General features: G+C 41.8%; 1 protein-coding gene across 1 annotated transcript; it reads right to left on the reverse strand.

Moving 5' to 3' along the window:
* On the reverse strand, nt 1-22809 carry kif3cb (kinesin family member 3Cb). Its single transcript, XM_034159903.1, has 8 exons — nt 21328-22809; nt 21135-21236; nt 20927-21049; nt 16203-16321; nt 14038-14154; nt 10389-10503; nt 8348-8523; nt 1-194 (listed from the first exon to the last, which is right to left on the reverse strand). The coding sequence occupies exons 1-8, from the start codon at nt 22735-22737 to the stop codon at nt 47-49; spliced, it is 2310 nt and encodes a 769-aa protein (XP_034015794.1). The 5' UTR covers nt 22738-22809; the 3' UTR covers nt 1-46.
* Between the last annotated feature and the right edge of the window lie 1295 nt (nt 22810-24104).

Below are 24104 nucleotides of genomic sequence, written 5' to 3' on the forward strand. Positions count from 1 at the left end.
GCCCCATGTTGACTGAAGTCTTTTGCTCCACTCTTTCATTCAAATCTTACGGGCTTGTCTGAGGTGGATCTCCTGCTGACACGTAAGCAGCAGAGGACGGTCTCTGTCTCTGAGAGGGAGAGATGCACTGAGCACCAGATATCAGAGTTGTGGATGATGAGGATGATACAACAGATGTTGCTTGTGTCTGGTACCTGCAGACCATAACAAAAACAGACAAATAGATGAACTCATTATTAAAGAATAAACAAAAACACACACACTCATACACATATTTCAGCATCAAGAAAGTCAAGTGTCATGTTTGAGAACACTGGTGCAGCACATCATATCTACCACGCTACTACAACCCCTGGCAAAAATTATGGAATCACCGGCCTCAGAGGATGTTCATTCAGTTGTTTAATTTTGTAGAAAAAAAGCAGATCACAGACATGACACAAAACTAAAGTCATTTCAAATGGCAACTTTGTGGCTTTAAGAAACACTATAAGAAATCGAGAAAAAAAGATTGTGGCAGTCAGTAACGGTTACTTTTTTAGACCAAGCAGAGGAAAAAAATATGGAATCACTCAATTCTGAAGAAAAAATTATGGAATCACCCTGTAAATTTTCATCCCCAAAACTAACACCTGCATCAAATCAGATCTGCTCGTTAGTCTGCATCTAAAAAGGAGTGATCACACCTTGGAGAGCTGTTGCACCAAGTGGACTGACATGAATCATGGCTCCAACACGAGAGATGTCAATTGAAACAAAGGAGAGGATTATCAAACTCTTAAAAGAGGGTAAATCATCACGCAATGTTGCAAAAGATGTTGGTTGTTCAGTCAGCTGTGTCTAAACTCTGGACCAAATACAAACAACATGGGAAGGTTGTTAAAGGCAAACGTACTGATAGACCAAGGAAGACATCAAAGCGTCAAGACAGAAAACTTAAAGCAATATGTCTCAAAAATCGAAAAATGCACAACAAAACAAATGAGGAACGAATGGGAGGAAACTGGAGTCAACGTCTGTCACCGAACTGTAAGAAACCGCCTAAAGGAAATGGGATTTACATACAGAAAAGCTAAACAAAAGCCATCATTAACACCTAAACAGAAAAAAAACAAGGTTACAATGGGCTAAGGAAAAGCAATCGTGGACTGTGGATGACTGGATGAAAGTCATATTCAGTGATGAATCTCGAATCTGCACTGGGCAAGGTGATGATGCTGGAACTTTTGTTTGGTGCCGTTCCAATGAGATTTATAAAGATGACTGCCTGAAGAGAACATGTCAATTTCCACAGTCATTGATGATATGGGGCTGCATGTCAGGTAAAGGCACTGGGGAGATGGCTGTCATTACATCATCAATAAATGCACAAGTTTACGTTGATATTTTGGACAATTGAAAGGATGTTTGGGGATGATGAAATCATTTTTCAAGATGATAATGCATCTTGCCATAGAGCAAAAACTGTGAAAACATTCCTTGCAAAAAGACACATAGGGTCAATGTCATGGCATAGGGTCAATATCAACGAGCAGATGTGATTTGATGCAGGTGTTAGTTTTGGGGATGAAAATTTACAGGGTGATTCCATAATTTTTTCCTCAGAATTGAGTGATTCCATATTTTTTTCCTCTGCTTGGTCTAAAAAAAGTAACAGTTACTGACTGCCACAATCTTTTTTCTTGATTTCTTATAGTGTTTCTTAAAGCCAGAAAGTTGCCATTTGAAATGACTTTAGTTTTGCGTCATGTCTGTGATCTGTTTTTCTACAAAATTAAACAACTGAATGAACATCCTCCGAGGCCGGTGATTCCATAATTTTTTGCCAGGGGTTGTAGCACAGCAAATAAGACAATATTTACAGAGGAATCATCCGAAGTGCCAAATTCGGCACAAATATTCCTGAGACATTACTGTTTTGAACAAGCAGACGGGCCACTTGAATTATCAATAGGTAGCCAGATAGGGTTCAGTGAAAAATTACACAGGGATCAAAATTTAAAAATACTCCCATCATATTATCATTATTATATTATTATTTGTCTGATCATAAAGATTCCAAAAAGGTATACTTTGGACTATTTATGGCTTACTGTTATGGCTTTATGGGGTAAAAACAGCAAAAATGATGACAAAGGTCAATTTCAGTTTATACAAGAGTCAAACGTTAAACTTGCTCCAGTTTTGGTAGAAAAGTTACACAAATTACTGGTTGGTTAATTTGCTTCAAAAAGGAATAGTTTGTACTGTGTGTCATGCTTAGATATCAAGTTACAGGGTAACATGTCATATATCATAAAATCCAAAGGACGTCGACATTGTCTGACCATCACACACACATATATATATATATATATATATATACACCCAACAAAAATATAAACGCAACACTTTTGGTTTTGCTCCCATTTTGTATGAGATGAACTCAAAGATCTAAAACTTTTTCCACATACACAATATCACCATTTCCCTCAAATATTGTTCACAAACAAGTCTAAATCTGTGATAGTGAGCACTTCTCCTTTGCTGAGATAATCCATCCCACCTCACAGGTGTGCCATATCAAGATGCTGATTAGACACCATGATTAGTGCACAGGTGTGCCTTAGACTGTCCACAATAAAAGGCCACTCTGAAAGGTGCAGTTTTGTTTTATGGGGGGGGATACCAGTCAGTATCTAGTGTGACCACCATTTGCCTCATGCAGTGCAACACATCTCCTTCACATCATCCGTGAAGAGAACACCTCTCCAACGTGCCAAACGCCAGTGAATGTGAGCATTTGCCCACTCAAGTCGGTTATGACGATGAACTGGAGTCAGGTCGAGACCCCGATGAGGACGACGAGCATGCAGATGAGCTTCCCTGAGACGGTTTCTGACAGTTTGTGCAGAAATTCTTTGATTATGCAAACCGATTGTTTCAGCAGCTGTCCGAGTGGCTGGTCTCAGACGATCTTGGAGGTGAACATGCTGGATGTGGAGGTCCTGGGCTGGTGTGGTTACACATGGTCTGTGGTTGTGAGGCTGGTTGGATGTACTGCCAAATTCTCTGAAACACCTTTGGAGACGGCTTATGGTAGAGAAATGAACATTCAATACACGAGCAACAGCTCTGGTTGACATTCCTGCTGTCAGCATGCCAATTGCATGCTCCTTCAAATCTTGCGACATCTGTGGCATTGTGCTGTATGATAAAACTGCACCTTTCAGAGTGGCCTTTTATTGTGGGCAGTCTAAGGCACACCTGTGCACTAATCATGGTGTCTAATCAGCATCTTGATATGGCACACCTGTGAGGTGGGATGGATTATCTCAGCAAAGGAGAAGTGCTCACTATCACAGATTTAGACTGGTTTGTGAACAATATTTGAGGGAAATGGTGATATTGTGTATGTGGAAAAAGTTTTAGATCTTTGAGTTCATCTCATACAAAATGGGAGCAAAACCAAAAGTGTTGCGTTTATATTTTGGTTGAGTGTATATATATCACATTTTTTCTCAGTAAATATAAATATAAATATACGTAAATATACGTGTATTTCTAAAGGGGGTATTGAATGAAAATTTCACCAGATGTCAGTAACAATCCAGTAATCCACACATACAAAGAAATCAAACCATAGATGTCCATAAATTAAGTTATGTGTGATAATGTGAATGACAGGGGAAAAACTACTAACAGCCATGGAAAGGGAGGTGCAAAAAGGCAGGGAAAGCCAATGGAAATCTATCAGTAATATCAGTAATTACAAGGCAGTCATGCCCTTGTCAGTGCATATATATATATATATATATATATATATATATATATATATATATATATATATATATATATATATATATATATATATATATATATGTATTTTCAGTTCCGATGGCTCATGGGGGAACATCCCACTAGTCCAAAGGTTCATAAGTCTGAAGATTAATGTCAATAAATAAATACATTTTAATGCCAAGTTTCAGTAGGCTGCACTACTAGCTGTATACTTACACGTGCTTTTTGTTTCAATTAAAAAGAGGTTTCTTTCTTTTGTGATGTGACAGTGAATGTTACTTTCATTTAAAAAAACACAAAAAAACAGTAAATACAGACTAGAGTGAACCCTTCCCCAGCTCATCGGAGAATCCTAATTGATTGAAAACCTTCTCATGAACCAAATTCTTCTCTGTAACTGAGACATTTGTTATTCTTTCAAAGACAGGACAAAATTAATTGTATATAATAAGACACAATAATTGTATATAATAGGCTGTTTTTTATTTACATGGGGGGTGCTCTTTTTTCCTTTTCCTCTCTTTAAATATACTGTATCTTGTGCTTTCTCTTTATTTTGTGTGTTTTTAGTTTAACACTATAAGATGTTAATCACAAAGTGGTGATCCTCGCCCCATCTTTGCTTGTGAACAGCTGAGACTTTTGGTGATGCTCCTTTTATACCCAATCATGGCACTCACAATTAGTGTCCTCGGTTCCCAAACACTTATTGAGTGTTGTTAGAAGAAAGGTGATGTAACACAGTGATAAACATACCACTGTCCCAGCTTTTTTGAAACGTGTTGCAGGCATCCATTTCAAAATAAGCAAATATTTGCACAAAAACAAAAAAGTTTATAAGTTTGAACATTAAATATCTTGTCTTTGTGGTGTATTCAGTTGAATATAGGTTGAAGAGGATTTGCAAATCATTGTATTCTGTTTTTATTTACATTTTACACAGCATCCTAACTTCATTGGAATTGGGGTTGTACATTGCATTGTTGCTTCTTGTGAATAAACATGCCTGCCCGCCCCCCCCCCCCCCCCCCCCCCCACACACACACACCAAAATGCATAGTGAATAAGAAAAAAATAAATAAAACAAAAACTATGTTTCTGTGTAGGCTCTCAGTTGTCCAGTTGGTTTCCATAGTAGAGAAGCTTGAATCTTCGACTGGACTGGGTTGCTTGACGTGAGGACGTTTCGCTTCAAATCGCAGAAGCTTCCTCAGCTAAAATTCCAGCTTTTGTGGCTTCTGTTTATTCTTCTCTACTAGAGTCAAGACAGAAGTCAGACTACCAGAGCAAGAATTTTAGCTGAGGAAGCTTCTGCGATTTGAAGCGAAACGTCCTCACGTCAAGCAACCCAGTCCAGTCGAAGATTCAAGCTTCTTTACTATGGATCTGCATACTGATTTGGTACATTGTCCTGATGCAACTCCACATTATATGAAGAATGGGCAGTCTTTAACTGGGAACCTTGTGATTTTGAAACAAGTGCTCACACACACACACACACACACACACACACACACACACACACACACACACACACACACACACACACACACACACACACACAAAGCACAGGCAAAAAGAATGCAATCGTATTTTATCCCATGGAAACTAACGTAGCATGCAAGTTGTCCTTTGGTGTGGAGGTGTAGGGAACCTTCTTGAGCATGCGTAATTTTTTTGTAGTTCGCAGAGCATGTTAGACATCAGCACCAAACCAATGAGTGCAGATATGTACTGCTACTCCATCAGATATTATCATGTCAGAACAACTTGAGGCAGGGACTTTTGAAGGAGAGCTCATTCAGCCTTTCCTGGCCAGCACATCACTCCTGTAATTCCTCAGGATTCCTCCTCTACTGATATGGCTCTCTCTGATTTTTGGCTGTTCAAAACGACACTAAAAGGGACTCAATTTATGTCACAAGAAGACTTCATGCGGAATGCAACAACTCACCTGGACATCACTCAAAAAGAGGACTTCCAGAAATGCTTCTGTCAATGGCAGAACCGCTGGGTTAAGTGTGTGTGTGTGAGAGAGTAGGGAGCCTGACGAATCACAGAAGTGTTGTGTTTGGCCAGGGAAGCCTCAATCATCTGAGCAGAATGAGCGGCTGTGGGACTTCCAAATGCAGTTGCCTCTCCTCCGCTGTCAGCTGCTTCAGCATGAATTTTGCTGATACTCTCCACATGCCCAAATCCTCAAAATTTAATTTACTGAACCTGTGCTAATCCCCACGTCCTCCGCAAGTTCTTGTATGATGACACAACAGTCATCCATGACCAAAGTCCGTATTCTGTGAATCACTTGGTCATTTTGGCTTGTGGATGGACTCAAATCTTATCATCATGAAAATCCAATAGAAGCGCAGTAAATCTCTGCACTCTTTGGTTTGATGCTTGTGTCTGACGTGCTCTGTGGACTCAAAAAAATTCACGCATGCGCAAGAAGTTTCCCTACACCTCTCCACGAAATGAGACCTCCTAACATGCTGCATTTGTTTCCGTGCGATAAAATTAGGTTGGATATTTTTTTGCTGGTACCTCGTATGTCATCTCTTTAATTTGTATGCTGCTGTAGTGTATTTTTATTGCTGGTGTTTATTCTTTGATTATTGGACTTTATTTTGTGTACTGTTTTGATTCCTGGGAAAAGCCTATATAAATAACATTATTATTACTATTATTAATAATGAACACATTATTTTACGTAATAATAATATATAAGTCACACTAGTGTATAAATCTTGGGACCTCCCAAGCTAGTAAAAATAGCTAGTAAAAAAATTTTCTCCAGAAAATAGGATAACCATCTACGTGCCACAGCCAGTTGGAATATGGACATCCCTCTGGCATTCTCCAGCTGTTGGGGTCCTCAACGCTGAAGCACTTGCGTACAGGAGCACACCCAAAGAAATGCACTATATGGCCAAAATGTCTTAGTTGATGTTCCCTTCTTATGCAACTGAACCTCTTCATCTGAATCTCCCCACCGGGGACCTCACTCCCTCACCCTGCAGATTTCCCATTTTTCTCATTCAGGCAAGCTCAGCCAATCGAGACAGCTGAATGAACTAATCAACTTTTGGCAGAACAGGGAGAGATGAAAAATGTGCAGGTTAAAGGGTTCCATGAAGACCAGGATTGGGAGCCACTGCCCTAAGTTACCACTTGTTTGACACAAAGTCATTCTAGTGGTACCCAAGGATCTTCTAAAAATACCCAGTACCAAAGACATCCAACCATTACCTTACATTACTGATTGCCATCCAAGTCTCAGAACCATACAGTAAAGCAGAAAGCACCATGAGCCAAAAGACTTGGACATTTGTTCTCCTGCAAATATATGGCCATCACCAAACATATCTGCCCAGCAACCTCATGATTCCATAAGCTTTACCCAGGTGTCTCTCAATATCAAAGCCCAAGGACCCAGAGACACAAATGTCCCTCAAGAGATAAGTGAATGTCTCAACAAGTTCAACAATTTCACTACATGCAGACACTTCTGATGACAGAGTACAGGAAGTCACTGAAGCCTTGATATTTGTCTTGATTGAGGAAAATCTGAAACCCAGACACTCTGAATCCTCACTCACCATCTCAAGAACTGCAATCAAGGTATTCACTGATTCTGTGAATATCACAGCTTCATCTGTGATGTCAAGGTCAGTGAACTTTTCCTTGTCAACAAAGGCACCTAATCCGCTCGCTCACATCTCCACAATACCTACTACATACCCAACACCCAAGCACTGCAAGCATTATACAGTGGAGGAGCCATTAAGGAAGGGGCGTGATTAAATGGATCGCTAATCATTAGCAACTGCTCAATAAATATTCTACCAGGTGCTGTGATTTGTGACTTCTAACGTTTGACAATACGTTTGCATGAACACAACTAATGAAGTAAAACCTGTCAAAGCAGTTAGTAAGGGCAAGAGGGTAACACTTTACTTAAAGGTATCGTCATAATAGTGACATGACACTGTCATAACTGTTACATGACACAGTCATGAACGTGTCATAAACATTATGTCAATGTCTTAAACATTTATGACTGCTGTCCTGAAGTGTCATTCAGTTTTCATAATGACAAGTTGACAGGTTGGCATACAACCAAAGACAAAAAAGGCCAAAGACAACTTCTGGTCATGTCACTTTGATTAAAGTCAAGTTGTTATAATCAATACAACCCAAAAATGTCAACTTGTCATTACAAAAAACTGAATGATACGATGACAGCAATCATAAACGCTGACAATGACAATGTTTATGACACATCATGACTGTGTCACATGACAGTTATGACAGTGTCATGTCACTATTATGACGATACCTTCAAGTAAAATGTTACCGACAAGAGCAGAGACATAGCACTCTGTTGAATGACAACATTGCTCCATGCTTAAAACCACACTTCAATCACTTGGTCTGGGCACAGAGTAGGAATAATCACAAATCATAAAAACACATTCTAACTCCTCACACAGTTCACACTTTGATTACAGTATGATCCATGCTTTCAGCATCTATCAAAGAGGTCAACATTTTCCTATTGTCTTCTCACCAGGACTGTGACTTCCTGACCCGGGATGCGGTGGTCCTCTCTCTAACGGGAACATTGACCAGGAGATCTCGTGTCAGCCTGGGAGAGAACACTCTCTCCAGATGGGCTCCATTTAGGTTCAGGGTGAACATAGTTGGTGGAGTCATATCTAACTCCAACAGCATAATATTCTCAGCCTGTAAGAACAATGTAGCTGTAGTTACAGAATACTACAGTTTGCATTGCTACATGTGCAACAACAATATGCTGCAGTTTACTTTTAACAAACTCAGCTCTATAGTTTCACATTAAAGTAGCACAGGGGACATAATCACTTCCATTTAAGGCTATCAGTGTGAATAATTGATAAGAAATGTCAAGGTACTTTGGCAATCAATAAACTACTGCTAAAATGAGAATCTCTACAGATATACTACTAAATAGCATCACCCGTTATTGGCAGTGGTTCAGAAAATAAGAGATATGGAATTAAAGGTAAAGTTGTTATGGAATTAAAGCTGACTATTATTGTTGTTATTGATATTCATAATCATTAGGTAAGATAATCACTGTTGAGTATTTTATGAATGTTGGAAAGAATATCATAGAAATTTCAATATAAATTTCACTATATAATGGCTTCCCAAAGGGAGGTATAGCCCACTGCTAAGAAAGGACATGCAAGAAGTTTGATGCCTCTCTGAATCCCTACATGCATATATGAAAGACTCCCACTGTGCTTATAATGTGTGTCAGAACATGCCATTCTATTCTCATAAATGCTGCAAGATTTGGTGTTGTGGCAGCTATCATTAACAAACTATACTGTTATCCAGTTATATAAATCAGAATAAGCTGAAGCAACTGTTCTGAAAAAAAAAGATCATTATAGTTGTAAAGCAATATAGCACAGTCCTTTCATGTGATGGTTAATTTATGGTCTGGATGAGTGGCTTTGCATTTCAAACAACAGGAATCCAAGATTTCTGACGTCCGCCAATCTGAATTCAGATCACCTCCAAAATTTAGTGGAGTCTTCCATGCCCTCATATCCATCTGTGGTGCAAATTTGGTGAGAAGTAGTTTTTTATGCAATCTTTTAAAGCCTATAAAAAAAGTAAGTCTCTTCGGCTGCTCCTTTGTTTTGCACTCGGGGTCGCCACAGTAAATCCAAGGTAGATCTGCATGATTAATTGGCACAAGTTTTACACCAGATGCCCTTCCTGACGCAACTCCACATTGCATGGATAAATATGGCAGGGGTGGGATTCGAACCGGGAACCTTCTGCACCGAAACCAAGTACACTAACCACTTTGTCACCACCCCTGCCTCAATCCTTCAAAGCCTACATAACGTGAAATCTTGATTCAGAATCTGGATCCAGATTTGGATTCGGATCACCTCCAAAATTTAATGGAGTCTTACATGGCCTAATATCTATCTGTGGTGAAAATTTTGCCAAAATCCGTGCAATAGTTTTGACATAATCCTCCTAACAGACAGACAGACAGACAAATAAATAAACGCAGATGATTTTATTACATCCTTGACAGATGTAAATATTGCAAACTCTTAAGGTGCGCGATTTCATCCAAGATCCGCAAGAGACAATTTTTGGTTTGTACACTGTCATCTTTTTTGGTTCTTTGTGTGGGAATCTGTACGGTGATCTCTTGATCCCAAGCACCTGATCCTTCCCAGATGAGTTGCTGCACAATGGAGCATCACAAAAACTACCCATATGAACCACTTTCCTTGTTTTCTTTCCAGTTAATTTCAGTGAATGACTCACAAAACATGCATAGAAAGTGCCTGCCATTGCTAGTTTGGAAATAAGCATGCTAAGATAATTTGCAAATAAATAATGTATTCTGCTTTGTATTTATTGGGTAACGTGATGCTCCTATCTAGTTCAGTTTATTTTATAAAACAGTTACATACTTGTTTATGACTAACGCGACTTTGACAGGAAGGAAGGCACATAGCACAGAAATATGGTATCAATACGAGTCACTCTACTGCACTTTCAACAGTTGTCCTCATAAATATCTGAGCACTGACCTGGTATCGCGATGGGTCTCCTGTTGCTGTGGCAACAGCCATCTGTGCATATTGGCTGATTGGTCTCTTGTATCCCACAGCAGAGAGAGGCCTTCTCCTGACATGAGCAGGAGCACTGGGATACATATGTAGGAAACAAAACCCTTTCAGCTCTATCAAATGTACACAGAATTGGGTTACAGGCTCAGATACAAACATCTAGAACCTTTTACATGGATAGAAGATCAAATCTCATTGAGACAATCTTCACTCTATGGCAGGGGTGCCCAAGTTCAGTCCTTGAGATCTACCTTCCTGACACTCTTGTCTCCCTGCTCCAACACACCTGAATCAAATGAAAGGCTCATTAAAAGCCTGCTAAGAAGTCTTTCATTGGATTAAGGTGTGTTGGAGCAGGGAGACAAGAGTGTCAGGAAGGTAGATCTCAAGGACCAAACTTGGGCACCCCTGCTCTATGGTATATTCCACTCAGCTTCCCAACTAAGAAAAATACCAGAAGACCACACTGTCTTGTCTCTTTTACATCAAATCTGTTTCATGGAAAGGCAGAATTAATTCAAGTTTCAAGCAAGTCCCAGTCCTGATGTGTCGGATTTTAAAATGGCTGCCGTGAGCATGCCTCACAGCATGAAGGTCATGGGGTTGTTTCCCACCTGGTCCTTTTTGTGTAGAGCATGCATGTTCTCCCTGTGTTTGCATAAGTTCCTTTGGGGTGTTTCCAAAGAGGTTAGGTACAGGTTAAGTGAACTGGTGTCTCTAAATGTGAATGAGTTTGTCTGTCTATATGTGGCCCAACAATAGACTGTCCAGGATGGCCTCACATACTGGGGTCGTGTCCAGGATGGCCTCACATACTGCGGTCGTGTCCAGGATGGCCTCACATACTGGGGTCGTGTCCAGGATGGCCTCACATACTGGGGCCGTGTCCAGGATGGCCTCACATACTGGGGCCGTGTCCCGGATGGCCTCACATACTGGGGCCGTGTCCCGGATGGCCTCACATACTGGGGCCGTGTCCAGGATGGCCTCTGATACTGGGGTGATGTCCAGGATAGCCTCTCATACTGGGGCCGTGTCCAGGATAGCCTCTCATACTGGGGCCGTGTCCAGGATGGCCTCTCATACTGCGGCCGTGTCCAGGATGGCTCCCCGGGTGCCTAATGGCAACTTCTGCTCCTACTGGCAATTAGGATGGGTTAAATGAAGTAGACATATTTCATTGTGCAGGGAACATGTTCTTCTGTGCATATGACAATAAAATTCCTTTGAATACTGGGGCCGTGTCCAGGATGGCCTCTCATACTGGGGCCATGTCCAGGATGGCTTCAAATACTGGGGCTGTGTCTAGAATGGCCTCAAATACAGGGAGTGTGTCCAGGATGGCTTCTCATACTGGGGCCAAGGCCAGGATGGCCTCTCATACTGGGGCCATGTCCAGGATGGCCTGTGATACTGGGGCCGTGTCCAGGATGGCCTCTGATACTGGGGCCGTGTCCAGGATGGCCTCTGATACTGGGGCCGTGTCCAGGATGGCCTCTCATACTGGGGCCGTGTCCAGGATGGCCTCTCATACTGGGGCCGTGTCCAGGATGGCCTCTCATACTGGGGCCGTGTCCAGGATGGCCTCTCATACTGGGGCCGTGTCCAGGATGGCCTCTCATACTGGGGCCGTGTCCAGGATGGCCTCTCATACTGGGGCCGTGTCCAGGATGGCCTCTCATACTGGGGCCGTGTCCAGGATGGCTTCAAATACTGGGGCTGTGTCTAGAATGGCCTCAAATACAGGGGGTGTGTCCAGGATGGCCTCTCATACTGGGGCCAAGGCCAGGATGGCCTCTCATACTGCAGTCAAGTCCAGGATGGCCTCTCATACTGCGGTGGTGTCCAGGATGACCTCTCATACTGGGGTCATGTCCAAGATGACCTCTCATATTGGGATTGTGTCCAGAATGATCTCTCATACTGGGGTCGTGTCCAGGATGCCCTCTGATACTGGGGCCATGTCCAGGTTGGCCTCTGATACTGGGGCCGTGTCCAGGATGGCCTCTCAAACTGGGGGCGCGTCCAGGATGGCCTCTCATACTGCGGTCGTGTCCAGGATGGCCTCTGATACTGCGGTCGAGTCCAGGATGGCCTCTCATACTGGGGTCGTGTCCAGGATGGCCTCTCATACTGGGATTGTGTCCAGAATGACCTCTCATACTGGGGTCGTGTCCAGGATGCCCTCTGATACTGGGGACGAGGCCAAGATGGCCTCTGATAAAGGTGAAAACCCTAAATAAGCATGTTTTTGATTGTGGAAGAGCACCAGACTGCCCAGAGGAAACCCAAGTAGACATGAGGAGAACATGCAAACTCCACACATAAAACATTAGGCAAGAAGTGATCCCACGACCTTCTTCCTATGAGGAAATAGTGCTAGCCACTGTGCCACCAATGACTGCTGGGATAAGCTCCAGCTCCGCGATAACCCTTAATTGAAATAAGCAGGTATAGAAAATGATTGTCCGTGCCACCTATTGGTAGCACTGAAAAATACACTGGGGTGGTTGTGACAATACAAAAACTTTAGGCAAAGGCTATTCGCCCAACTGTTGGGCAGATAAGTCATACACTGAACATTACACACCCAACCGCTGGGCAGATAAATATAATGTCTTACCTTATTCGCCCAACCGTGATTGTGTATTTGACACGTTTTGTGCATCTAAACTATGTTTTTACACCACTTTTTTAAGGCTCTACTGCAGCGTGAAAAGCGGCGTATGTTTGACACATTTAATGGCGCCGTCTTTAATTACTGCGAGAAAAAAAAAAACACCGCAATGGATGAAAGCAGACAAACTTCATAAGCATTTTGAATGGAAGCCTGTTAACGACGCCAAAACAGTTTTTGAACAAAATGCTGCTTGTTGCCTGTAAGATGGTGTTAATTTGACACAGTTCCATGGGTGTGATAAGCCAAAGAGAACCGCTTTAGACCACAGCTCCTCCACAGGCTGCGAACCCTCCCGCAGCCGGCGAGAAAATATGAATAACAGTTTGACAATACAATGTGAAAAAAAAACCCTCTGTGGAGGCTGAAAATCAACATTCAGCGTCATATGAGTACTTGAGAAGCAACAAGCTGATGACGATTCACTAGTCAAAAGTTTTGCTTACAAAGTCAATATTATATGATGGAACAATTAAACACAAAAGTCCAATTAATTCCTCTTGCAGACCCTGAACTGGAATTATTTTCCTTCCTGCACATCTTCATATGGTGTTTTACTGTGTGAAGTTTCACTGAAATCCACAAAGTGGTTTAGGAGGAGTTACATTTACTCAAAGACTCATGGATAGATTGACATGGTGCTTCCTATATATCCCTAACAAAATCTTTGTTTGCAAGGGGTGCAACAAGGCTTGACCTTATCCTGGTGTTCAACTGTAAAATCTGTCGAGCTATTTCATGTCGATTTTAGAGTAAAGGTTTCCTCCTTTGTTGACAGAAGAAATGCATAGAGAAAGTTCAATATAGAGAGCACACAAAATGACAGAGTGTACAGAAAGAGAGAAAGAGCACTGTAAAAGTTGACTGTTTTGGTGTAACGTTTCTTTAAATCAGCACACATGGTGGTGTCAACAGTGCAATAAATCCTCTGACCTTTTGGAGGGAATGACTGGTTGGAGTCTCCACTGATCCTCTTCACTGTCAAACTGCAGCCTATTCATAATCTTGTTCTTTTCCTCCGGGGGTATAAAATTCTCAATCAAGAGACACCTGCAAGACAGAAGACTCCATGTTACATGCTATCGTCACTTGTACTTGTTTTCTGGTGAGTTGATTTTGCATTTGTTTATGGTCCTGAAGCTATCGATGCCCAATTTCAGTACTTCATATGCCAGACATGAATTTGAGACACTCAACCAACATGAACAGAGATGACTAAGGATATCTCTCAATGGTCTATGGGAAAGTCATATGGGTATATTTGGTATTACCCCAGAATTCTTCTGATATTCAAGAGAAAAGCGAAAAAAAAAAACTTCTAAGAAATGTATTGTAAGCCATCTGGGATGGAGGACAAGACCCAGAGAACCTAAAAAATGCCATAATAGTTCTAAAGTACAAATGGAATGGTGGCTGTGCTCAATGTGATAACTATAGAGGAATATCACTATGGTCATCTTCTGGGAAGATACTGCTCCACATAATCCTGAACAGGCTGACATCCAGTCTTTCCAAGGACATAATGCCCAAAATCCAGTATGGATTTCAACTGGGAAGGGGTACTGTGGACATGTGTACAACAACTTCAGGAGAAATGCCGAGGACAGCAGATAGATTTGTACATGGTATTTGTTGAATATAACAAAAGCCTTTGTCAACAGAGAAGACTTATGGAAAATCCTAGACAAGATTGTTTGCCCAGTGAAGATCATTAGCATCATACACTCTTTTCCATGAGGGAATGAAGACTCAAGTATGAGGAGACTCTGGTATATCAGAACCATTTCCAGTGTTGAATGGCACAAAACAGGGTTGTGTGATGGCCCTGCTGCTGTGTGCCATTGTCTTTAACTGTTGTATGATGCTTTCTGTGACTGTAAACATGGTGTCTTCATCTGCTTCTGGACAGGAAACTTATTCAACCTCCAATGTTTAAAAGCTGGGCTACGATTACCGAACTGCTTGTACGAGAACTACTGTTCCCTGCTGATTGTGCACTCATTGCCCAAACAGAAGCAGAAACTCAAAGTATCACAGACAGATTTGTAACTGTTGCCAGGTGCTTTGGCTAAACCATCAGCCTTAAAAAGACAGAAGTCATGCTGCCGACAAGTCCTACCAACACCTATACTACAGCCACTGTGACCACTGGAGGGACAGGTCTGAAAGCAGTTCAGAAATTTTGCTGCCTAGGTGTCCTAGTGTCACAACATTCTATAATTAACGATGACCTCTCAGCTAGATTAGGAAAGGTAAGGCCTGCCTTTGGCAAGCTGACACACCAGCTGTTGCGCAATCGTGGCATCAGACTCTCAACTGAGATTCACGTTTATCAAGCAGATGTGCTTGCAACCTTGATTTACGGCAAACTTGATCAATTCCATCTCAGATGCCTCAAGAAGGTAGCAAAGATCAGTTGGAAGGACAAAATTCCTGATAGAGAAGTGCCTGAGCGATGTAAAATAAAGGGCTTAGAATATCATATCCATCCTCTGCTCAGGTGGGGTGGACACAATGTCTACACGAAAGACAATTTTGTTTTGACAATAACGGCAACTTTCTAATCAGACTTTTTTGTTCTTGTTTTGCATGTTCAAAAGTTCTTTGTTGTACTTTTGTTTATTTGTTCTTTTTATTGTTAGAATAGCCTAAGCAGTGGGTCACCCCTCTGACTCTGTTAGAGGTTTCTTCCTAAAAAAAAAAAAAAGGTCTTTAGAGATTATTTCCTTATCACTGTTGCCTATGTGCTTGGTCAGGGGAGTTGGAAATCTTAGACCTTTCCCTTGTGAAGTGCCTTCATGTTGTGATTTGGTGCTCTATAAATGAATTGAAAAGACACAAAGATGTTCTAAAAGCAAAACTGAAATCCTTCAAGTCATATCCCATTCAACAAAAAAAGGACAAACGTAACCAGAAGAATCCCATGAGGACACAAAAAACTGGAACACACAGGACTTGTGGTGACTGTGAGCGCATCCATTTGTCTTGCATTGGCAGCCACCAAAAAAACCCCCACATAATTAATAGTCAGTCTCCCATCCAATGATGAAATCTGCCCTTAGAGACACTTCAATCCATCCTCATCATGACTTGCTCACTTGTACTTGAGTTCTCTGGTGAGTTCATTTTGTGTCTGTTCGAGCTCCTGCCTCGTGACGATGTGCTCATCAATGACATCTCTCATCTCTGCCTTCGTCAGTTGCAATTTGGCATACAGCTGTAAAAATAAAAACAAAAAACAAAGAAAGAAAAGAAAAAAGGCTGGGGTAGAATTCTGAAGATACAAGCAACTTATTTAACAAACAATGAAATAATACTTTAGATTTTTTTTTATTTGCATGTGAAGAGAAATTCTAATGTTGAGCACAAATTCTCCACCCACTAGAAACCACCAATACTGGAATGAGACAGAATTATTTACCCAGTGAAAACTGGACTTTCCTTTTGATGTCACACTGAATGTAAAATTAAGTATAAGGGCACTCGGTAGAGCGCATACCTCCGCCATGCCACATATCAATATCAAAGGATGTGGATTCACAAAAGGGCAAACTAATACATTATGCTATGTCCAGAGTTTAATCCAGATCATCACCAAATTTTAATCGATTGATCCTGGACAGGCAGCACGGTGGCTTAGTGGATAGCACTGTTGCCTGTTGTGGGTTCAATTCCCGTGGCCTTTCTGTGTGGAGTTTGCATGTTCTCCCCGTGTTTGCGTGGGTTTCCTCCGGGTGCTCCGGTTTCCTCCCACATCCAAAGACATGCGGGTTAGGTGGATTGGAATCTTTAAAAAATTGTCCGTAGGTGTGTGTGTGGGTGTGTCTGTGTTTGTTTGTCTATTTGTGGCCATGCGACAGACTAGCGTCCTGTCCTGGGTGTACCCCGCCTCGCGCTCTATGACTGCTGGGATAGGCTCCAGCCCCCCGCAACCCTTAACTGGACTAAGCGGTAGTAGATGGATGGATGGATGATCCTGGACATATGTCCCATCATTACACTAAATTTGGTTGAAATGTGTTCAAAACTTTGAGTTATCCTATTAAAGCTAGAGTTGGTAGTCCTGGAGAGCTAGCAAGATTTGAAAGTAGCACGTCCTCTAGGTTCCACCCCCTCCCCCTACCCCGTTTCAACATTTCAGCTCGTCAAGTGGAGTAAAGAAGTAAACTGAGCGAGTGGTGACATCAGTGGATCGCATCAGAGCACAGCTCGTCTGAACATTATAACAAGTAAAATCTGTTATAAACATACTTTAACAGCTGCACACAAAAAGGAAAGAACACACAACTGTTTTATCAAGCCATGACAATGTAAATATGACAAATAATTACCTTTTTAGACGGCTCAAAATGCTTTCTGCAGCTTGTTAGGCGCGCGCGAATGGCTGAACGTGGAGGGGTCCTGTGTGATTCAGGAAGTGATTACAGCCATTTTCAATGGGCAATTTGCAGAGAAAATGATTAATCCGACATGGCACAAAACGTGCCATGAAGTGGTAGTTTCAGCTGTATTCCCTCTGCCATTGTGCCAAACTTCTTCAGTGAAACGAGATGAGTGTGCACGCAAGGAGGATGGAGGGACAGAGGGCGGCGTTGAGCCTGGTGACGCAAGCAGGAAGAACTAGACATGAAGGCATACAATTGTTTTTTTTTTTTTTTTTGAGAGCGAACCGTGGGGCTTATATTGGTCGGAGTTTTATCGATCCTACAGCTGCTACAGACGTCTGATTTATGTCGTTCCTTTTTCTGAAAACATAATGTATTGACTACTGTTAGGATAGATGGACCATTTCACCCAATATAACAAAAAGTGTTTCTGAACAGAGTTACCTACCCTAGCTTTAACAGACAGACAGACAGACAAACGCCGGTGAAAACATAACCTACTTGGCAGAGGTAATAAACTCAGGTTTCAATCACTGCCATCACTGCAGCGCAAGCAGGGGTTTTGTTTTCAGTTCTGTGTGTTTCCCTGTGTGAACAAAATAACTGGACTGGATTTGGACCAGTCTTTGTGAAATGACTGAGGGTCAGCCAAGGAAAAAGTGATTTCATTCTGAGAAACATCTGTTAAAAGGCCTGGTCATAGGACAAGGCCTGGTCAAGGAACTGGTTAAATATACACTTAGGATTAGTCTCTCTATACATCAAGTCACTGTGTACACTCCTGTATGGTGGTGGCAGTATGCACCTAATTTCAGTTGCATTCTAGCACTTAAAGAAGACCTGCATTGAAATAAATGTGGTCAGATCTCAGAAAGAAATAGCTGATATGTATTTATAAGACCCTTATGAATGCAGTAAAGTAAATCTGTAAGCCCAAATTTGTAATTCAGCGGAGAAATCTTTGTTTAGAAATGACAAATATGCAGCTAAAATTTAGCCCTCCGTGAAAACAGTTTGTACATCTGGGTCATTTCCATGACGTCGGGGAGAAGACGACGCGCTTGCGCCTTCAGTCCGATCAAAAAAAAAAAAAAAAAAAAGCCTTCAGTCCGATCCCGCATTGAAATTGATTTTATCTGTTAGTAATGTTACTGTTATACACATCCTGATTTCAACATCCAAAGGTAAGCTGCAATGAATGCGAGATACAGCTCTGCATGCTCAGATCAGCGGCGACATCGACAGCGGGTGACGTTCTTCTCTGTTCTTCTGTTTTCATGCGGAGCGGCCAGTAACACCTGTTGCCCGCAAGGACAGACTTCTTGCGGCAAAATCCGCAGCGCCGCACGGTCTCGGTAATCGGAGCCGCAGAGCTCCGTGGCCGCTGAGAGAGGTTTATATCTTTTTAATGACTTGAATTCTTTGCAGGTCCTGCATCCGTACCCCGCGACGGTAACACTGGAGGCTAAAGACAGTACATTTTCAATGCGACACCACTCAATCAAATGGGCGTATGGAAAAAGTCCCCAAAAATCATTTTCAAGCAACAATAAAAGAAATGTATACTCACCAAACGTACCGCAAGACAGCGGAGGTCAGTCTTGAAGTCCTGAGCGATTTCTCTCACCAGGCGCTGGAAGGGCAGCTTGCGGATCAGCAGCTCGGTGCTCAAGGACCACAATGTAAATAAGCATCCGTATTGGAAGCGTTCTTGTGTTGTCCTCTGCTGTATTTTTATGTATTGTTATATAATTTTATTGCCGAATAAAATAAAATAAAATTCTGGGAGCAGTGGATTTCTGTTAGCGGCGGCTCTCTCACAGCGCCACGGTGCCGTGAGGCTTCTTCACGCTGACGTTGAAACTTCTGCAATTGTTTGCCAAATGTACGGTGTAATCACAGCGGCCACTGCGTTGTAATCCAGTATGGCCACGGGACAAAAAATGACGTGACCGATACGTCACATGAAAACCCTCTATAAGACAATAAAAAGGTGCTTTTGTAAGAGATGCAAACTCACGTAAATCCACAAATTACAGTTGGGGCACGCAATGCATGCTGGGATAGTGTCTTCTCTCTGACGTCTCGGCAGCGTCCCGGATGTGCTGACAGTTTTGCGGAGGGCTAAATTTTAGTTGTAAATTTGTCATTTTTAAACTAAGATTTCGCCGTTGAATGACAGATCTGGGCTTGCAGATTTACTTTACTACATTCAGAAGTATCTTATGTGTAAATATAAGTCATTATTTGGTCCAAAGGTCTGACTGCATTTATTTCAATGCAGGTCTACTTTAAATACAAGGAAGATTCAAAATGTTTCAAACCAGTGTTTCAGGTTAGCCAACAGTAATTTGCAGTACCGAGAAATGTCACACATTCTATTTTTTAATTCTAGTTTAATTTGCTGTTCTGTTGCAATATTTTGTCTTGAATTTGTCCATATAGTGGCCATCATGTTTATCCCCGATGTTGCTCACTAAACTCTGCTTATTAAATGGTTGTAAAAGTCAAGGTCACAGGAGAAGGAAAATATTTGACCCTGATGCTTATATTTTGGAAATATTAAGAATGGCCATTTTGAGAAACTAGATAAAGCTCCAACTATGGTGACTATGACACACTAATATTAAGTTATATACAGTGTGCACAGTTCATATAATAACAGCCAATTAGTGAAGGTAACATCATCGCTTTTCAGCTAACTTTGAAAATCATTAGTGGACCACTTAGCTGCCACTAAATTTAGTTGCACTAATTAAGTGGTAGCTAAATTTTTTTTTACATGAAAGCCCTAAACTTATACTTTTGTTCCTATTGAAGCTGATAGACTAATCCAATGTGTGACACCAACATATCGCGAGAATGAAACAAGCATCATCTCCAGGAGATGGAGGAGCAGGTCAAGTCAGAGTAAATGCATTAGATGCTTAAAATTATTTTAATGTGTATTTTTACTTCTTACTCATATATTTTATGTAGTGTAAATAAACCTTTTCAAGGGCTGAGAGCAAGAGAAGGAAAGAAAGTCTGAGCTAAATTCATGTAGTAAAAGTTAGTGGGTCATCAGTTTAGCTTTATCACATTTAACTTTTCAGTTTGTGGATTAGCAGTCAGCAAGGTTGACATTTAGTTTGGCGTTGCCCACCATTGGGCATATATCGCCTATTGATCACATGACCTTTGACTCTGGGTGACTTTGAAAGGTCTAACTCAAGGTCTTAAATGTTTAATTCAAACAGGAAAAAGTGGTAAAATTTTCCAGAACTGGCCAAGTACCAAGTCCACACACAGAACCATATATTATGTTGCTGAATCACAGAAAAAACAAAGAGGAATCAGTGTCAAATGTAAGGTGTGGGTGCTGCCCGCTCTGAGGGTCCATTCTTGTATGATATTGCACGAGTGTCTTCGATATATCAGCGGGTGAGTCATCATACCCTCTTCAGTTTCTTTGTCTTCAGTTCCACCTCCTGCTGTAGGGAGGAAAATGTTTCTCTCATTTCTAACGTCTCCTCCTCCTGTAACATCATCTGCTGCTGCATCTCTCTCTCTTGCCTAATCTGTAAATCAGATAGAAATCAGCACCATTACACTCTTTAAAAAGTAATTTACACTGAAATGTGTTAGAAATTAAACCTTTATTACCTGTTCGGCAATTTCTTGCCTTTTCAGTTCCAGCATTTTTTGTTGTTCGTTGGTGTGATCAATGATGGTCTTTCCTCCAACTAACAATTTGCTCTCCATGGCCTTTGAACAAAGACACACAATTAATTATTCATGCAAATTTCTTTTGTTCCTACCGTATCTCTTTTACCAAGCGCATGATTGTTTCGAGCACCTTATACTTCTCAATGATCTTCTCTAAAGCATCTTGATCCCACTGGATGTCGTCCATGCTTCTTCGGTTTGCATATGGTTGTTTTGGCTTTTCTCTGCTGCTGCTGCCAGGGTTCGGAACCTTGAGGCGGTCACTTGCCTCTTTTGTGCACAGATGCTCCACAACTGGTTCCTCCTCCACAGCCTTCCAAACCTCGGCCCCTCTCTCTTTGAGGAGCTCCTCGTCCACGCCTATCATACTTTTACTCAATCTCCTACTGTTCCTCCTTCTCCTCCGCTCCTTCGCAAGCATCCCTCGCTCCTCCAGTTGAGCTTTCAGACGTGCAATTTCCTCCTGGAACTCCCTCAACAAGGCGTCTTTGGGGTCCTCATTAATCCGAGGCTTGTTCTTAATGTTCTTGGCCCTGCAGGCGTACCTCAGCGTGGACAAGGACTCATCGTGGTTCTCATGCGATGGTCCCACTGTCGCGATCATAACAGTCTTCGCGTTGCCACCCAGAGAGTCCTGGAGCAAGCGGGTGAGTTTGGAGTCCCTATAGGGGATGTGGGTGCTCTTGCCATCCACAAGAGCTGAAATGACATTCCCCAGAGCAGAGAGGGACAGGTTGATTTTGGCTGCCTCCTTTAGCCGCTTCCCTTTGGCTCCAGTCCTGCTCTGGCGTTCACTCCCAGCCAGGTCAACCATGTTCAGCTTACCAACTCGGATGTGGTCCTCACCATCAGGACCTTCCTCGCTACACTCCACGGTTACGACAAAGATTGCATGAGACCTAGAGCTGCGTTCGTTCATGTTGGTGAACCCCACAGACCTAGACTGGTTGCCTATGTTCATCACATGTTCAATCTCTGTGGTATTCTTTGTGACCACTGAGGACAAGTCTTTCACATAAACCCCACAATCGGGGTTTTCTTTCAGTTCCAGTTTCTTGTTATTATCTTTGCACAGGAGATCCCTGATTTCCTCCTGATAGATTTCAAGATAGGACGACCTCACCAGGTATTTCTGATTCTGCGTCCTGGATATTTGGGTGAAAATATGTTGAAACGCACTTGGTGTGATCCCCCTCCTCTCCGGATCGTTTGAAACCCCCTGCATGGTGTAGGTTTTACCTGTGCCGGTTTGTCCATAAGCAAACACAGTCCCGTTGAAGCCCTGGAGAACAGACTCCACCAGCGGTCTCACTGCATCCTCATAAATATCCCTTTGTTTTGAATCCCAGCCGTAGACGGAATCAAACGTGAAGGTCTTCATGGGTTCACCAGGTGACGCCGTCGGGTTCCTGACAGTGATCTGACCGACTTTGTCATCGATCTCCAAAATGTTTTCGCACTCCGCCATCTCTTCTGCTTTGCTGAACGGCCGGCATCGAACCACCACCCTGACCGCCTCACCATGCTTGGCTTTGGACATTTTTGCGTTACGAAGATAAACGCGGGACGACACCTTATTTCACGCGTGCTTTATCCATGAAGGCGCAGCAGCAGCAGATTCTGGATCTCCACCGGGATTCGGAGAAAATTGCTCCCGCACTCCTCACGTGGTGGGATCATATACACGGTCTATGTGAGGGATGCGATCGTGCTGATCGGAGCTGGTGCTTCGCTCCGAGCATCGTGATGTCACGGTGAGATAAAGGATGCTGAGTGGGAGAAAAAGAAAAACAGGCAACCAAGCCCACGCAGCCTGGAACACACCCTGCTCTGCGGACAATGGAAATAAGACATGTGACCTGCGCAACGAATTGAATTTCAGCACAATTTTCTGCGAGCTAATTCTCCAAATCCTTTTACTTTATAGCCAAAGCAGATGCAGAGAGAGAGTGATTCAATAACAAATTTTATTACTGCTCAAACCAGAACATTAGCAACAGTTTTTAATATATATATATATATATATATATATATAAAAAACAACTCTCCACCGACAAACATTCAATGACAGAATTATTAGGCCAGTTATGGAATATTTTACTCATCTTCCACTATTCTACAATGAATAATTGGCAATTGTGTGTCAGGATTTATGCATCAAATAAAGCAATGATAAATTACAAAAAAAAAAAAAAATTAATGTGAGGAAACTATTTCTTTTTGCCTCCTCAGATGATACAAATGTCAGGCACATTCTAATGGCAGACTGGAGCTGTATTAATGGACAACATTCCTCCACAACCAATTTAATAATTAAAACATTGTATGCAGTCAAGCCTCTGACAACTGCTTCTTCTGAAATCCAATTTTTTGAGGTGGGTGTAAGAAAAGTTAACAGGTATCACAGCATAAATAAAACACGACCGCATTTGACTTATTGTTGCTGATGTTTACCTCAGCCAAGCATATAATAGTGCAGCAGATAAATAATCCTTCACTTGGTGATACAAGCATCAGATTTGGCATGAATGTTCTTCATAAATCAGTGTTTGAGAAAAAAGTTCAGGCCACTTAAAAATCCAATATGGCGGCCAGGTAGGGGTCAATGAAGAATTACACAGGGGTCAAAATTTAAAAATGCTCCAATCATATTGAAAGCTATACCACATTGTGTCTGATCACAAAGATTTCAAAAAGGTATAGTTTGGATTATTTATGACTGAATATTATGGAGTTATGGGGTAAAAACTGCAAGAATGGTGACAAAGGTCAGTTTCAGTTTGTACAGGAGTTAAAAGGTAAACTTGCTCCAATTTTGGTAAAAGGTGGTGCAAATTATTGGTTGAGCTAATAGGATTAATAAATGGAATAGTTTTGACTGTGTTGAATGCTTGGTTTGCAAAGTAC

The sequence above is a fragment of the Thalassophryne amazonica genome, chromosome 19 (assembly GCF_902500255.1).
Source record: "Thalassophryne amazonica chromosome 19, fThaAma1.1, whole genome shotgun sequence".
Classification (NCBI taxonomy): Eukaryota; Metazoa; Chordata; class Actinopteri; order Batrachoidiformes; family Batrachoididae; genus Thalassophryne; species Thalassophryne amazonica.

Excerpts from the sequence above, each read along its gene's own strand:
- kif3cb (XM_034159903.1), bottom strand. The coding sequence starts at position 22,737 with ATGTCCAAAGCCAAGCATGGTGAGGCGGTCAGGGTGGTGGTTCGATGC. Across the intron at positions 14,155-16,202 it reads ACCAGAGAACTCAAGTACAA|GTGTCTCTTGATTGAGAATT; the intron begins GTGAGCAAGTCA and ends TCTGTCTTGCAG. Across the intron at positions 195-8,347 it reads GTCAGGAAGTCACAGTCCTG|GTACCAGACACAAGCAACAT; the intron begins GTGAGAAGACAA and ends TATGGTCTGCAG.